The sequence below is a fragment of the Colossoma macropomum genome, unplaced genomic scaffold (assembly GCF_904425465.1).
Source record: "Colossoma macropomum unplaced genomic scaffold, Colossoma_macropomum, whole genome shotgun sequence".
Classification (NCBI taxonomy): Eukaryota; Metazoa; Chordata; class Actinopteri; order Characiformes; family Serrasalmidae; genus Colossoma; species Colossoma macropomum.
Window position 1 is genome coordinate 46,477,423 of NW_023494791.1, and position 17,744 is coordinate 46,495,166.

General features: G+C 40.2%; 1 protein-coding gene across 2 annotated transcripts in view; it reads left to right on the forward strand.

The window, feature by feature from the left end:
* The window catches only part of zfyve26 (zinc finger, FYVE domain containing 26), a 55,051-nt gene extending 38,066 nt beyond the window's left edge, over nt 1–16,985 (forward strand). The window contains exons 28-41 of one of the 2 annotated variants that reach the window (XM_036575190.1): nt 541–674; nt 1,267–1,295; nt 1,397–1,533; nt 2,247–2,467; nt 3,099–3,246; nt 4,225–4,434; nt 4,691–4,906; nt 5,727–5,924; nt 6,173–6,372; nt 8,168–8,330; nt 9,238–9,297; nt 9,900–10,082; nt 11,118–11,168; nt 11,515–16,985. In XM_036575190.1, the coding sequence (XP_036431083.1) occupies nt 541–674; nt 1,267–1,295; nt 1,397–1,533; nt 2,247–2,467; nt 3,099–3,246; nt 4,225–4,434; nt 4,691–4,906; nt 5,727–5,924; nt 6,173–6,372; nt 8,168–8,330; nt 9,238–9,297; nt 9,900–10,082; nt 11,118–11,168; nt 11,515–11,715 (2,151 nt within the window). In that variant the 3' untranslated portion in view covers nt 11,716–16,985. The remainder of the gene's footprint in view (nt 1–540; nt 675–1,266; nt 1,296–1,396; nt 1,534–2,246; nt 2,468–3,098; nt 3,247–4,224; nt 4,435–4,690; nt 4,907–5,726; nt 5,925–6,172; nt 6,373–8,167; nt 8,331–9,237; nt 9,298–9,899; nt 10,083–11,117; nt 11,169–11,514) is intronic. The other variant, XM_036575191.1, reaches the window with a different exon arrangement.
* Nucleotides 16,986–17,744: the final 759 nt, after the last annotated feature.

The following is a 17,744-nucleotide window of genomic DNA, read 5'->3' on the forward strand; positions in this document are numbered from 1 at the left end:
GCTCTGCTTTATGCTTTAGCTCAGCTGTAGCTGCTTTTCTCACATCTCTGGCAGGAAACCTTTCTGCAAAAGTAGAAAAGTTTCTTGCAGAATGTCACTCAACGTTCAGCTTTTTACAAGGCTGAAGTCAGCTTCTCATTCGCCAGCTTCTTGTTCGAATTTTCCTATTCAACCTTAAATGGTGCCTGAGGTGCCAGAATGGAACTGCTGCACCATTTAAGGTGGAACAAGAGAATTCGAACAAGAAGCTGGCAGACGAGAAGCTAAATCTGATTCTGCTGTGGAGCCACAACAGGGCAGTAAAAGAGCCACTGACCCCTGGCTTTATGTGTTAAACAAAATTTTTTATTCATCTAGTAGTGAGTACAGGATGAAAAAAAGGTCTAATATGGTATCTTCTTAGTTATTTTTCCATAATTTCTTGCCAAGTTGAGCCTCCTCTGCCTGCTCCTTTTGGTCAGCAGATGGCAGTCCGGTTGGTGCCTGTGCTCTTATGGTAAATCCAGATTTTCTTGTTCTTTCTCTCTCTTTATGCCCCAGTTTAACCGGCGGCACCACTGCAGGCGCTGTGGAAGACTGGTGTGTCAGGCGTGCTCCAGCCGGAAGATGGTGGTCGAGGGCCATGAGGAGCCTGTGAGAGTGTGTGACCAGTGCTACAACTTCTTCCACCCAGAGTAAGTACTAACACAAACACATGTAAAAGTATAGTGAATTAGCCCTAAGAAGAGATAACACTTCATCAGCACTGTGTGGGAACAACATAATACTTTCACTTGCTCTTAAAGTAACAAAAACATTTATAGTACATTAAGTTTGTTGTAAGTGATATATATATATATATATATATATATATATATATATATATATATATATACATATATACATATATATACATTTATGACTACCAGCCTACATTTGTATATCACATTTCATTATAGCTTGAGTGTTTTATAGACATTATTGACATTTTTGAATGCTAAGATTCACAGGCAGTCTAGGCATAACCATTCATAGGACTTATGAGCAAGTTATTCATATGTTATGAGTTTTTTGTAGTTAATTAACTATCGTTATAGTCCTATTTATGTATTATTAATTTATTTTAATAGTTACCATTAAATAAAAAGTAAGCAATAATCTGCTTCTGAACAACCTAGTGGGATATTTTTTTGTATGAAGTTTTCAATATGTGGTTTTGCCAGAGCAAATTGGTAAATTTGTATGATGATCTTCTTTAATTTGTTTGTTTATGTTTTGCTGTTGCAGCTCAGATGAAGAGTTGGAGCAGGCAGAAGGTATAACTCTCATCACTTCCCCTTCACTCCGTATAATCGGCATATCTGTGTGCATCTTGTTGTATCTTGTGATAAAACACTAATGACTTCTGTCTCCCCAGTAGCTGGCAGTCCCCTGTCTTCTGACGGGGTTCTGGACGGTGTCCTCAGTCTTCCTGAGATTCCTCAGAAGCAGTACAGGCTCAGCCCAAACCCAGCCGAGAACCAGCAGATACGCAGCGAGTTCTACTATGAGCAGGTTCGCTTCTGCATATATGTGTCTGTATACATATACACTGACTGGCCACTCCATTAAGTCCACCTCTATATATCTACACTCACTGTCCATTTTATCAGCTCCACTGACCATATAGGAGCACTTTATGGTTCTACAGTTACAGACTGTAGTCCATCTGTTTCTCTGCATACTTTGTTACACTGTTCTTCAGTGGTCAGGACCCCCACAGAACAGGCATTATTTGGGTGGTGGATCATTCTCAGCACTGCAGTGACACTGATATGGTCGTGGTGTGTTACTGTGTGTTGCGCTGGTCTGAGTGGAACACCTCAGTGTCACTCCTGGACTGAGAATAGTCCACCAACCAAGAATATCCAGCCAACAACGTCCTGTGGGCAGCATCCTCTGACCACAGATGAAAGACCAGAGGATGACCAACACAAACTGTGCAGCAGCAGGTGAGCTATTGTCTCTGACTTTACATCTACAAGGTGGACTGACAAGGTAGGAGTGCCTAATAGAGTGGACAGTGAGTGGACACAGTGTTTAAAAACACTATAAATATAGAAGAAGATTGTATAACGTCAAGAAGAAAATTAAAATCCAGACAGATTTCAAAAGTGGTCAAATCAAATCTCAACTTGAAAAATGTTTAAATTATTGTATGTAATGTAATAAAATGAGTGATTACAAACTTTTGAGATTTGAGATCAAACTTTGTGTTTTTCTGTCAGGCCCCCAGCGCTTCCCTGTGTGTGGCCATCCTCACTTTTCACAGTGACCATGCCGCCTGTGGCCACCAGCTAATCGATCATTGCCGCTCAATCTCCCGTAAACTGACCAATCCTGAGGTGGACGCACGCCTCCTGACGGACGTGATGCAACAGCTGATGTTCAGCGCCAAGCTGATGTTCGTTAGAGCCGGACGCAGTCAGGACCTGGCCCTCTGCGACAGGTTACACACTCTGACCACTCTCACTGCCCACTGCCGGGGTTAAAAAAACAGTTTACTTCAGTGTTTTGTGCCTTTTCATTTACATTTTACTTGTAAGAGGTGATTCGCATCCGTAACATTTGAGTGATTTAGTTATTTATCTTTGTGTTTTTGTGGTGTGTGATCGAACACGCTGGCCGCTGAATGATATCTGTACATATTTATCTTTCTGTCCTAAATATTTCTATATACGTATATTTTGCCTAATGTGAGCTGCTAGTGTCCAGACGTAGTATTACACACTAATTGCAATGTAACACACAGTTTATTTAATTTTTTTAAGTTACTTACTTCAAATACATGAAAAGTAAATGTATCTTCACTGCCTAAACAAAACCAAACAAAAGTAAGTTCACTACGGGAGAAGACAAAATGTCCTTATCTTAAACTTGATTTATGTCACAAGATTTTTTTCCAGGTAAATTTGAGACATTTCTATAGTCCATCACGAAATTTTTATACAGTGTAAACACAGCTGGTAGTTTCAAATGATATACACAGGTATATGATCAGTAGGTAATGAATGAGTGGGTGCAGAGAGACTGACTGTCCATTTGCCTTTTCTACTCTCTCTACTCCTCCCTCTCTACAGCTACATCAGTAAGGTGGACGTACTGAAGATCTTGGTCAGTGCCAACTATAAGTACATCCCATCACTGGACGACATTCTGGAGACGGCGGCAGTAACTCGACTGAGGAACCAGCTGCTGGAAGCTGAGTACTATCAGCTAGCTGTGGAGGTGAGGAGCTCCAGACCTGTGCAGTTCACTCCCAAAGACCTTTTAGAGTATTTACACCCCCTAATTCCAATAATTAGAACTTTCATAGCAGATGTCTGTCTATAGTTGTTAGCCTTGAGCTGATAGTTGATATTATTGATTACACCAATAATTTAAGTGCTGTTATTATGCACATTGTTCTTTCTCTGTCAACAACTAACTAACTACACACATAAACACACATATATACTTCAAATGCCACTTGGAAAGATTATGAGGTACATTTGCTGGTAAAGAATGCTGGGGACTACGCAAAAAGAAACTAAAAGTACATGAGATCTACTCAAAAGAAAAATGGACAAGCTTATCTAGAAGATTATTGACAATTGGCAATATATTACAATATATTACGATATTACAGTATTTTGGTTTCCAATATACCAAAGAGGGCCTCTGTTATCGGTGTTGAATGCAAACTGTGCAGAATATAGCTATATTTATAAATTATTAAGTAGTATTAGGAGCTAATCCAGATGATAATTATATGCTAATTATATTGCCCTCAGGGAAAGTGCAAGCTAGAAACTCTGAGGTGCTTCATAATAAAATTTGGATCACATTGATTTCATTTTTCATGGTAGTTCTGCAGACAATAATTGTCAGTCTAAATTTACATTATCGTTCAAGCTTACCATTTGTCTGTCTTGGTCGTTCTCACCAAGTATCTGGATTTTATTGATAAGGCATGAAGCGTTATACAGTCGTTCTTCCTGTTTTTTGCTCTAATGCTGGTATATATGGTGATGGAAAGTGTTGTCAGCAGACGTCTTAGAATAACCTACTACTGCAGCCTGTGGCGTAGGCTGCTACATTATTAGGCCGTAATATTTCTGAGAATGTCAGCAACACTGTGAAAGTGTGAAAATACCTTTTGTTTTTTGGTGTAAAGAGAGAATTTTTTCAAGAAGGTAATGAACTGATTTTTCGGATCTCTAACAGGTGTCCACTAAAAGTGGCCTGGACCCGAGCGGTGTGTGGCATGCTTGGGGGATGGCGTGTCTGAAGGCTGGCTGTCTGACCGGAGCTCGGGAGAAGTTCTCTCGCTGTCTGAAAGCTCCTGTGGACAGAAACCAGCTGACCCTGGGCCCCAGGCTGCTGCAGGAGATCGTCCAGCACCTGGACTCCACCGTCCGGCCCACACTCAGCGTGGTATGTCCAAATAGAGCCTGCGGGCAAATCGAGAGCTGAGCTAGCTCACTGAAACGTAAAGCATATACAGCACTGTGCAAAAGGCCATCTGAGAAAAGAAAACGACAACCTAACTGCTCCAGTATAAAACTATAGGAGCAAAATCTGGACACCAAACAAGTAAATGGAAGAGTCGAAGCTGAGAGCTGAAGATAAATAGCATGAGCACGTAGCTGTTTAATGCTTTTAAGCTGATGTTATTTGCGTTTGCGTTCAGTCAGTAGATGAGGATATCCTGGCGTCTCTGGCGGAGTTGGAGGAGGCTCTGCGTGAGCTGGCTCCTGTGGATCGGATGGAGGTGCGGGCACAGCACTGTGGTCACTATCAGGAGTGCCTGTACTATCTGCTGACCTATGGCACTCATCTTAGCCTCATCAGCTTCTACCTGCGCCACGACTGCCTCAGGGAGGCTGTAACACACCTGCTCAGCAAGGTACACACACACGAGTCTCAGTACAGATCCAGTTAAATCACACATTCCCACGTTCTATAGCCCTCTAACCTATATTTAAAAGTTTACTAAAACATGATGATCTTCTTGGTGTGGTAGTGTCAGAGCAGCGCTTACACTGTGTGGAGGAGACTCTTCTCTGATACAGGGATAAAACTTGTCATTTCTAATAAACACTTTTGATAAACACATCTGCTGTTTGTGTTCTTAAGTTTTAGACCTGCTGAAACTGTTTCAAACAGTTTAACTGTTTAAACCGGTTTAATTAGAAAGGAAATTTGCAATGTACATTTTTCTTATTGTCTGGTAGTTTAAAGTGCTCCCACACATGATTTCTGAGGCATCTTTGCTGGAAAGCAGTGTAGTTTGTTGTGCTCTGAGGTGAGGTGGTGTGGATTTTGGCGGTGTGTTCAACAAAAACCAGCTTTAGTTTACTTATTTGTAACTTATTTTTCATCTATTAACAATACCTGTTCTGTCTAATGGCCTTCGCTGATTAAATGCTTCAGAATACTAATTAAAAAAAAAAAATACAGTTTCTGACACTGTTTGACATACTGTTAAAAACATGGATAAAAGTGTGTTGCATAGCTAAAAACAGTAGCAGCAGGGGTCTTGAAGCCTGTATTTTCTGTTTTTTTTTAAGCAGATGTGCAATTATTGATGCTAATTGGTGGGATATAAGCTTCCAAAACTAAAGAAGCAAACGTGTCTTCGCTGATCGACTACATGGGACTAAAACCGGAAAATTTGTGTTATTAACTTGGGTCCTTCTCGGGGTTTCTCTGTCTCTCCCTCATAGGAGTGTCCAGAGGAGGTGTTTCTGGAGGGTGTCTTGCAGCCCTGTTTGGAGCGGGGGCGCTTGGGGGTTCTCCAGGCACAGCTAGAGACTCTGGACCCCTCATTAGAGAGCTGGGGGCGATACCTCATATCAGCCTGCCAGCTCCTCCAGCGCAAAGGCCATTACCACACACTCTACCAGCTTCAGCAGTTTATGATGGTACACAAACGCACACATCCAAATCACAATAAAATATCTTCTCTTCTACTTACAAACACATAAACACAGTTATAGATTGAAAGGTTAGAATCTGCACCTTCCACTCAATTTCTCCACTTTTAAGGCATTTCAAAGAGTGTCAATAAAGGGAGGGGGGGCAAAGAGGGTTAAGACATTCCTCTGTGGTAGAAAACTCCACTGATTGTATTCAATGCTGTTTGTGATTGGTGCGTGTGTTTTTTATTCAGGATCATGTTCGGGCTGCTATGACGTGTATTCGTTTCTTCACGCACGGCGCTCACTCCTACCTGCAGCTGGGCGAGCAGCAGCGCTGGCTAGTTCGGGCCAAAGAGCACCTGAGGACGTACCTGCAGGAGCAGCAGAACCGCAGGAAACACTCTTCCTCCTCCTCCTTTAGGAAGAAGATGAGTTCCAGTGATGTCTCCAGGTCAGCCAGCATTCATCACATTCTTGCTTCATGTTCATGTTGGTAGAAATCTTGTGACTTCACAGAGCCGCATAGCAACCAGGATAAAGCTTGTTTCTCAACCCTGGTCCTGGAGGCCCACTGCTCTGCACATTTTAATGTTTTCCCTTCTCCCAACACACTCCAGCTAAGCAGCCCTTTAAAAAGCCCTTACTGAGTTGAAGTGGGCATATAGAAGCAAGGAGAACACTTAAAAGCAGAGGGCCTCCAGAACCAGGGCTGAGAAAGACTATCCTAGGTTTACCCCAAATGTAAACAAAGTCATTCAGAATGGTTTAATGTGAAATGGTTCATTGTACACTGTTCGAAATAAAGGTTCTGTTTATCAAGGTACAAACAATGTATATGTACCCTTAAATGAACAACAGTGGTTTTAAGGTCCATATGTGCCCCTGAAATATTTTTTTTCCAGGTGAAAAGTATGAATTTGTACCTTTTCATAACATTTTAAAAACGTTAAATGTTTTAAAATTGAACATAACAAGCCTGGAGACGGCTCCCAAGTGGCGCAACCATCTATGCGTTGGCCGTATCATCAGGAGATCGCGAGTTCGATCCCTGGTGATGCTACAGCCGTCCGTAGCCGGGAGTCCAAGAGAGCACAATTGGCCTCGCTCTCTCTGGGTGGGTAGGATGGCCCCTCCTTCTCCCCCCATCACTCACCAAGCGCAATGCTAGTCAGGCGTCTGTTAGCTGACGTAACAGATCTGGCGGTTGGTGCTTTCCTCCGAGCGCTTTCAGCTGTCCAATGACGTTGCGTGAACGGCAGCTCGAAAAGATGCGGTGGCTGGTTTCACAGGTCTCGGAGGAAGCGTGTGTTAGCCTCGCCCTCCTAGCGTTGATAGCGTCGTGTGTGATTGGGGGAGTCCTAACTAGCGGGTGGAATTGGAGACGACTAAATTGGGAGAAAACTGGGTAAAAATTGAAAAAAAAAAGAAAAAAAAGCCTGGAGACGAGACGGAGTGTGTGGAGTTAATACAACTTAGAACACATCATTTCAATGGATTATGGTACAGTTATGTTCCCTGACTAAATTGAGATGAACCCTAGAGGGAACCACCCCAGTGGCAAGAGGGGCACTGCCCCAGTGACAGTTTAGTACCTTTATTTCTGAGAGTGCAGAGAAGCTTACAGACTCAAATGTCTTTACGGTGGTGGTGATAGAAACCAGGGGTCGCGATGAAGCCACAAATGTAGCCATTTTATTTAGTATGCAAAACAGTCAGTCAACCTAAACGATTTTATGTTTATGATAGTAAAATAGCAGTAAATCTGAAAAAATAAGGAACTATTTTGCCTCTCAACACCCTGCATGTACTTGGTACTTGTTTATTATAAAAACTACCTTTTATGCCAAACCTTGTTTCAGAACTGTCTTATAGATCATAAAGCAGTGTATCAGGCATCAGGCAGTGTATTTATTACCATTTAGCGTAATAACTTTCTTCAAGGGAGCTTTTAGAGGCAGACGTCTGGTTCCCTTCACCACCACTTTGAACAATTCTGACTGGAATGGATCATCTCACATCAAACACCTGAATGACTTTGTTTACATCTTAATTATTGAATTATGCAGAAATTAAAAAAAAAAAAACAGCACTACATATACTACCATGTCGATGTCACTGCTGTGCTGAGGACGGTTCTAATAGAATGGATGGAGAGTTTACATACAGGCTTTGATGTATCTTTCCTGCCATATCCTAGTTACCATGGTAACAAGGCCTGTTATGTAATGTCTGTTTTATTCGGTCAGACACATGAACACCATTGAGCTGCAGCTGGAAGTGACTCGTTTCCTGCATCGCTGTGAAAGCTCCTCCCCCTCCAAATCCACTATAAGTCCTGCCCCATCGGGGAACAGTGCCCCGCCCACCCTCTTTGGAGGGAGCGCCACGAAGGTGGACGTAGCCTGCAAGGTAAACTGGAAAAACGCACACGGGTTGAGATACTGAACAATGGAGGTGTCTTACTAACAATTGTTTATTTATTATTGAAGGTGCAGCACTAATTAAATCCTCACTGAGTGCATTATTTATGCATCATAAATGAATAAATCAAGAGAGGCTGTGCATCATGCTGATTTTACTATGATTAAGGCACAACCAAGATCAGAGCCAAAATGCAATACTCATCTGTTCAATTAATATTTAAATTTGTTATTAATATTAATTGCAACAAACAGCTCTCCTGCCAAGCAGCGTAGTTCATAGGCTATGGTTCCTAAGATTAGATTAAGATTAAATGACCCTTATTAGTCCAACAATGGGGAAATTTCATCTCCGCAATCTAACTCATCCGTGCAGTGAAACACCACATACACACTAGTGAACACACACACTAGGGGGCAGTGAGCACACTTGCCCGGAGCAGTGGGCGGCCCTATCTATGGCGCCCGGGGAGCAGCTGGGGGTTAGGTGCTTTGCTCAAGGGCGCTTCAGTCATGTACCATCGGCTCAGGGGATTGAACCGACGACCTTCGGTCACAAGGCTGGTTCCCTAACGTCCAGCTCACAACTGCTCCAAAAGACACGACAGTAGCAGGACAAGCGACACGCAGGGAGCGGCTGCAAGCAGAACCGGGGGCTGCTACACTACAGAAACTTAAGCACTTAATCGTAAAAGATTATTAAATGAACTGATTTTAAACAGTTGTGTCATCAAATGTGGCTCAGCCAGTCAGATCTTAGAACCAGAACTACACGTTTCATAAATAACATTATGAGCTTTTGCCTTCTCTAGAGTGGAGATAACACAGCTGAGCGGACGCAAGCCCAGTTTTGGACCTAAATCGTACATAAATGCGTCTGTTTTCTTTATCTGCAGGTGATGCTGGGGGGCAAGAACATTGAGGAGGGATTTGGCATTGCTTATCGTGTCATACAGGTAAGAGGAAATGATGCTGAAGATACTGCATTCTAGTGATCTACTTTCCATCTGAATTAGATTATAATCAAATTTGATTGCCTGTGCTGAAGAAGCATAGGCAGAGTTTGAGTTTTGTACTTGGGGGTGCAACAAATGTTTTATCTTTAGGCATGCAAGTTCGACACTAGTACTGAGCCTGATATGAGCTTACACAGAGACTATTAACAGTGCTTTTACAGATATATGACATTTGCTTTATACCAGTTATTAACCACAAATAACTACTAAAATGATACTAAAACAGCTTATCTATTGGTGTAGAAGTCTCTTGTATCACAATAATATAACCAAAGCAGCCAGTGTTTTAGGAAAATTCTCACCCTACATTATTGTGGCATCAATTATACCATTCTATGAGCTCAAACTTAAAAATTAGACGTTTTCACATTTTTGAATTTAATTAATTTCAGTTATGTTCAGTTGATTTTCTCAGGTACCTAGCACTTTTGCAGAAAACTGTATATTTCTTACTAATGTGTCAGATTTTTCCACTCCTCTGCTGTGCTTTTCTGTGCCTATATTTTCATTCATATTTTTTCTCTCTGTCTCTCTCTTGGCAGGATTTCCAGTTGGAGGCGATAGCGGTGTATGTGCGAGTTGGTCAGCGGTTGGTGAGGCAGCGGCAGTACCAGGCGGTCCGGCAGCTGCTGAAGTGTGTGGGCGAGTCAGGCACGGCCACTAAAGGCGACTGCGACACCATTGTCCTCAGCTGTGTATCAGTCGCAGAGAGAAACCCAGCTGATGTGAGTCCATCTCCTCTAAAAAGAGCAAGGTCATGCTGACCTCAGGCCAGTGGTAGTTCAGCCAAAAAAACCAAACGTACACTCAGATAACCCTTTCCATGATTTAAGTGTTCTCTGCATCATGAAAGAGTTTTTCAGATTGATGGGGAATGTGTTGTAGATGGTTCTATATAGAATATATAGCACCAAAAATGGTTCTTTTATTGTTACCATGTCAAGCTTGCAATAATAGAAGAACCCTTTTTGGTGCTGTATACAACGCTTTTCAGAAAGTTCTATATAGAACCATATACAACACATTCTCCATCAATCTGAAGAACCATTTCATGATGCAAAGAACCATTTTCTCTACCAAAGAACCCTTAAAGAACCATCATTTTTAGGTGTGTAGATAAAAACTATTGTAGCTGCCACCTTGAAGGCTGACTCTTGTATGTACATCTGACAATTTTATAGGAAAATGGTGTTTGATTTTTTTGAAAGTAGATTTTTTTGGCTTAACTATCATTTAAGAAGAAAACTTATAATAATTTTACAAAAAAATAATTTTGAAATGTAAATGTTTGTCTTTTGATATTCTATAAAGCTGATATAAGTGGTTATAGTTTTTGCATGTTGACAGCCATAGGCAGCTTGTCCTATGAACCAAAAATAATAGGCATCAGCAAGACTAGAAAGCCCTTACTTAAAGTAATATTTAAAGTATTAAATATTCTTACCTAAGTGTTTTATGAAATCGAGGCCTTTAATTAAAGCATTGCCAAAATGTCTTACGATTCGTGTTCGTGAGCGTCATACAGTTTAGAATTATAGTTTTGAAGGAAAATGCCTTTTATCTTCTGTATCTCACAGAATATGATTATGGATTTTGAGCAGCTAATTACAGGCCAGGACTCTTCTTTTGTGATGCTTAGTTCTTATGGAAGCTGTAGCATCACAGAAGTGTCTACTCACATATGAAGAGTAGCCATTTAGTAAAAGTGTTGTGTGTCCTGAGGCTGTATGTAATTTACCAGATCTCTGTTCTCTGTCCAGGCCAAAGAGTTGGAGTCTTTGATTTTAGAGTGTAAGACACCAGAGAATAAGGTAAGTTGTTCATCTGCTGCTTTGTTACTTCATGACTGCTCTCATTAGCCACGTTTACATGCAGCCTAATGATCCATTAATAATCCAACTAACAGCTCAATCGGAATAGAACACGTCCATGTAAGCACCTCAGTCAGTCTGATTGAGGCCATTCTGAATAGTTTCTATCTGACTGATCGAGGTGGGTAATCCTGTAAATAATCTGTTAAACAGAAGCATAATATCCGTGTAAACGCCTGTATCTGATTACATTCCCTATCGGAAAGTTTAAGTCCGTTCTGATCATGTTCGTCACGTCATAGTGAAAGTTTATACCATTCAACATGGCGGGTGTTTGTGTGTGTAGATAAAGGCGTATCTGCAGTGCAGTAAGCTGAGGGCGGCATACCTCTTGGCCGTGAAGCTGGACGTGGCCAAAGCGGGGCCGCTGGTGCAGGACGTCCTTCGGGCTGCTGAAAGCTCTGGCGACTCTGTCATGCAGGAAATCTGCCGTCAGTGGCTCTCTGAACACCAGGCTTCACGGCAACGTCACAGCAACAACAGGTAGCCAAAGGCGACGACTGCCAATAGACTCGAACTCACACAAGCCCACTGGAGTTCAGAGCTTTGCTCTGATTTGGTTGGTGTGGGTTTGTATAGATGCTGCTCGTTTATTTCACTCAAAGTGAATCACCAATGTGCCATCTCTGTCACGCGTTCGGGTCACGTGACTTTAGGGCCAAATCCATGGTCAAGCTTTCCATCACTAGCACTTCTGAAAGTACAAACTGGGACTCAGCACGTCGCTAATTCAGCGATTTCTGCTACATTACTCAAACCAGTCTTGCAGAACTTTATGAGAGCAGGTGGCCTCTGCGGGTGCTAGACAAAACAGATCACTATCACAGCGAAAGTGGCATCATTAACAGTTAAATCCAACCAAGATCAAATTTGTTTGGCTAATGCTAAGTGAAATTTGGGGGCTCCTTGATGTATTTTACATAATTCAGAGCAAGGGCTACCAGTGTTCACTCTGCATTAGCCAAATTGGAATGTGTGGTCAGATTCTCTCTGTCATGCAGATGGAATTTGCAGGAAACAACTCATTTCAAATCCACATGCAACAGTTAAACAAGCTTTTGAGGGCTAAATTTGGACCCTTATTGGACTCTATTACATTCAGTCCTGGAATAAACAGTGTTGAAGAATCCCCATTCAAACTGCTGGTCTAAGACTAGAATAGGAACATCCCAGCGTTTTTCTAATCTCTGTCTGCTGTGTTTGTATTGTACCGTTGATGACCACAGATAGTCATTTAGAGACATACTTAAAAAAATAACTGAAAGCTGACATATAATAGAAGCCAATGAGTGCGTTTACGTGCACTTAGAAATCTGATAACTGCAGAAAATCAGTTTTTTGTCAGTAATCTGATCGTGTTTACATGCAGTTGAGTAATCAGATAATGGGAAACTCCAGGTCTATATGACTCAGACAATTGGATTTCTGTTTTGCAGCCGGCCAGTAAACTTACAGAAGAAGACGTGATGTAAACTTCATGCCGCAGCTTTTTTTTTTTAAATACATTGCACCACTTTACCTAAAAATATGTACATACGTCACCTAGAAGATGAAGAATATTTAAATCCTTCATTTCAAGCATGTAGTCAGTTTCAGCGTCGCTCCACAAGTGTTTTGCTGCAATCTCACAGCAATGCTGCTTGCTTATTTCCAGTACTGCACATGTGCAGACTGAGAACTCAGAAAGAAATCAGAGTAAGAGTTTACATGCACTGAGAAATGTGAGTACTGAGCTAAAATCCAGCCTCTTTATCAGATTCCTTTAGCGGATTTCTAGACCTTACTCCGACCTAAAAAATCGGAGTGTGCTGTTTATTGAATAATAAAAACTGCAGAAATCTGATTATGATCAGATTATCGAGTGCATGTAAACACACTCATTGGGCAGTTGCTGCATCCTGTGAATGAATGCTCGAAGTACTTAATGAAGGCTTCATAACATAAATTCCAAAATACGTTACATTATACGTGCCAAGATGAGACTGGCATAAGTTTTGCATGTGCATTGTACACGATAATCAACCACATGCTACAGATGTGGTAGATAGAGATTAAGTAGAAAGAATGCTGGAATATTCCTTTGTAAGTTTTACAAATGTCACTTTTTCCAGTATTAGTCTCAATTTGAATAGCCTACCTCAGGTGAAGGGGGTTCTTCTTTAGCATTCCCACTGATCTTTAGAGCACTTTGCTTCAGCAGGACTCTGTAAGTGACCTATCACTATTTTTGGCCCATATGTGTCAAATGGCTCAGAACAGAGGATTCAGTATTAGATCCCCCCAATCTATAATATGATGTATTAGCCTAATTAAGATTATATTATTATAAATATTATCCTGCTCCAGCATCATTACATTAGATGCCTCTATTTAAAAGAATACTCTAGATTTTTTAAAACCTAATTTCTGTCTGCTTCTTTTGTAGCAAAGTGACCACAGATGATAGTTCTGACTCTTTACATTGAAAGGAACAAAAAACTGACTTTAAACACGGTGAGAATAGACGCCAGTGGGCAGATGCTGAAGCAGGTGCCCATTAGCTTCTATTATGAGTGCATTTTGCGTTACAGTTATGGCAGATTGAGATCTGTTTAAAATATATCGGGGCATTCTTTTAAAAGGGGAATTCCACCAATTTTTCAAAATCTCTGCTTATTTCAATGGTTGATGTTGTGAACAAAGCCATTCAGAGTGGTTTGGTGTGAAATGGTTGATTGTAGAGACTCAGATTTCTTTCCAGTGGTGGTGATAAGAACCAGGGGTTACCATGACTACAGCACAAATATAGGCATTTTATTTACTATCCAAAAGGATCAGTGAAGTTTTTATATGTAATGCTGGTCATGTTAAATAATGATAAATCCAAAACCTGTGTTTTCTTTTATTACTATTTCACGGTACATATACCTGTCTGTTATGAATGGATTAAAACAATACATTTTGGGCTAACAAGTGATCACTTCTCTCAAAAACTATAGCAAAACAAGGCATCAGGCAGCGTATTAAATCCTTCAGACGTCTGGTTCATATTACCACCACTGTGAACAAATCTGACTCAGTAAGTTTCTCTTGAATGGAGCATCTCACACCAAACCACTCTAAATGACTGTTCATATCATAGCTATTAATTATGCAGAAATAATGATAAAATCAGTGAAGTAATCCTTTAACTAATGACAAAAGCCTTAATACTGTTATGAAATGATGATATGCGCTTATTTTAGACAGTCGGCAGTGAACACTTCACCTACAGTCCCCACAGTATGAAAGGGAACTGGATGCTACTTGACGCTTTGGGGATGAGGGCATTAGTAAGAAGAATGAATGCGATCAAAATAAGACGTGATAAGGGAGCCTGTGGACGTCACAGGGATATTGAATAGCACACCTGAAGATGGTCTAATAGTGAACTAATATTATAGCATCCTTTAATATATTAAAATTATGTAATGTTCATTATTTCTTTCAGCAATATTGACAGTCCTAAATCTTTACCTTCTCTGAAATTATGTGCACTGCCTTTGGATGTCAGATTCCAGTTCTGTCAGGTGTGTATGTGTATGTATGTGTACGTGTCTGAAAATGTCACTTTATTTCATGTATTTTCTCTGCTCTATTTGTATAAAGATAGTGGTTATGAATGTGTTTTTGTGTGTAATGTGATGTTTACTGTCTGACTCTTTCCTGTAATTCTCCTAGGCCAGTCTTTGTTCAGCAGAGAATCCACATTAAAGGCGTATTCCAGCATTTTTCAACTTAATCTCTGTTTGTCGCGTCAGTAGTGGCTGGTTACTATGGTAATCATTTCAACACATTTCCCTGAACTTCAATAAGGACGGAAAGTCTGCTGGCTACAGGGAAGTTAGATGGACAGTTGGCTGTGGACTAGATGTGCATTTCAGTCTACTTTGCTATTCAAATTTGTAGGGAATAATTCACAAAATATTTGAATAATACCACCCGTGACCGCACACATCAGACGAACACCACCAGAGACAGTGACATCACTGAGCAACTTAGTATTGCTGTATTAATTAAACCCAGACCACAAGTACACAGCAGATGACCTGTGGTTTGAGATCTACCCTAAGAAACATGTTTTTCAGATAAACAGACGCCATTAGCCACACTGTTTTTCACTATATGATTAAGCTGGAAAACAGCAAAGCTAGGGTTCATTAGCTGATACCGAACATAACAAATGAAAAAGTTCTATTACATCAAATCTATATGAGTGAAGTTAAAAATGAACTCGATTTTAATGTGCTGTAGCTGCGCTTTGTAACCCGGCGGTGGCGCCAGAGCTTCTCTTTTAGTGTGCAGTAGCCTTTAGTCAGCTCCAGTAATCTTTCTACATAAGGAAGCTTATGATGAGTTATTTAGCTGATATCAAACATAATTAAAAAAAAAAAAAGTTTTATTACATCAAAACTATATTAGTAAAGTTAAAAATGAGCTCGATTTTAATGTGCTATAGCTGCGCTTTGTACTATCAGCAACCTGGCGCCAGAGCTTCTCTTCTGATGTGCAGTAGCCTTTAGCCAGCTGCAGTAATCCTTTGCTGCTTTCTTTGAGATAAACAGATTAGAAACTCTGACCAAAATAGAAAACACAGGCTCTTGGTGGAGTTCTGACATCTCATGGTTCATAAATATGAGAATATCTAACAATAAAGTAAGAAGCACAAAAGATTACTGCAGCTGGCTAAGGGCTACTGCACACCAGAAGAGAAGGTTTGGCGTCGGGTTGCAGATAGTACAAAGCGCAGCTATGGCACTTGAGCTCGAGCTGATTTTTAACTTCACTCATATAGATTTGATATAATAAAACTTTTTGATTTATTATGTTCTGTCTCAGCTTACTAATTCACTATAAACCTGCTTATCGCTGCTGTCGAAACAAAACCTTGTACGTCCAAAATGATAACTTTACAGGAAAAGGAAAAAACATACTTGACTTTTAATGTAAGTCAGTGTAACCATATTTTTTTCCAAGTAATTTTGCACCGTTTCTTTTGGTCCATTCATTATGAAATTTACAAACAACATAAAAGGCAACAGGTATTTTCAAATTATGTCAAAAACTGAAAAAGGCCAAAAATACAAGGTTTTGTTCCGACAGCAGCGTTATGTATAAAGAATACTGCATCTGGCTGAAGGCTACTGCACACCCGAACAGAAGCTTCTCTCCTGGTGTGCAGTAGCCTTTAGCCCGCTGCGGTAATTTTTTATGTTTCTTTTTGTGAGATAAACAGATTAGAAATTTTGACCAAAATGGAAAGAAACAGGCTGTTGGTGGAGTTCAGACATCTCATATGTATGAACCATGAGAATGTATAACGTTAGAGAGAAGCTAATTTACATTTAAAAAGAGTGACCATTTAAACGTTCTTGACTATTTGAATATACCAACTACGGATGCTGCAGATAGAGATTAGTTGAAAGACGCTGGACTTTACCCTGCACTCGTAGCTTAATCTGTAAAACTGGCACTTAATGTTTGAGGGTTTTCTATTCACAAGCTTGCCTTTAATCACTTAATCAACTGGAGAATGGGACAAATAAACTCGTAAAGGGACATCATTTGTGACGTCTGATGATGGTAATAGAGAATTACGTTACAGTAAACCTGTTTACACTGTCTATGCACTCAGAATGAAATTAAATTTAATAAGACTGTTACACAGTTTCACTAAATGCATCTGACCAATCAATAAAGTCATGTTTTTTTTCATCAGGAAAAAAACAATATGCATTATTAAGTTTACCGTTTCCTTGGTTTTGTAGTTATGTTTCTGCTTCTGCCATTAACCCTGGGATAGGTTGTCCATTTTACAACAGTATTTAAAAAAAAGACCCATTTTCTCCACCTTACTCCAAATGTAGTCAATCAACTATTACATGTTTGGGGTCTGAAGTTTGCTTCTGAGTCATTCCACAGAAACGTCCATTTTTGTGTCCCTAGCATTTACAGATATGTAATACTTGAAAAAAAACGTTAGGGTTACAATTCATTTATATTGTAAAATAAAACAGTAGACATTCAACAATTACACCTTCTTGAGCCTCAATTCAGCAATATTGGTTTTTAAATCAATTATCTAGAATTCCGAGCACCACAGAAGAGCTCGTCCCCACAGTCATGTGTGAAGGCTGAGGCCATATTTTGAAGAAAAAAACATTTTTTTCTGCAATTTTAACTACAATAATCTATACATGACTATAGAATATATAATTAAATGACATAAAGGAAACAAATGCCAAATAAATATTATAAAATATATAATGAAAGTTGTGGTCCCCAGGAGTCGTGTCACTCGTGTTACTGCGTAACAAAAGATCTCTTATTTTGAAATAAAAGTCACACTGATGACATCACTCGACTTCATTTTACCTGTTTTCTGAGGATCTATGAAGAAAAGCACATGGTGAGTCCACTGAGTCTTTCAGTTATCAGAGATTTTCTCATTTAGCTCATGATTTCATATGAAGCTTTTAGCTGAAGTCACTGGTGTGA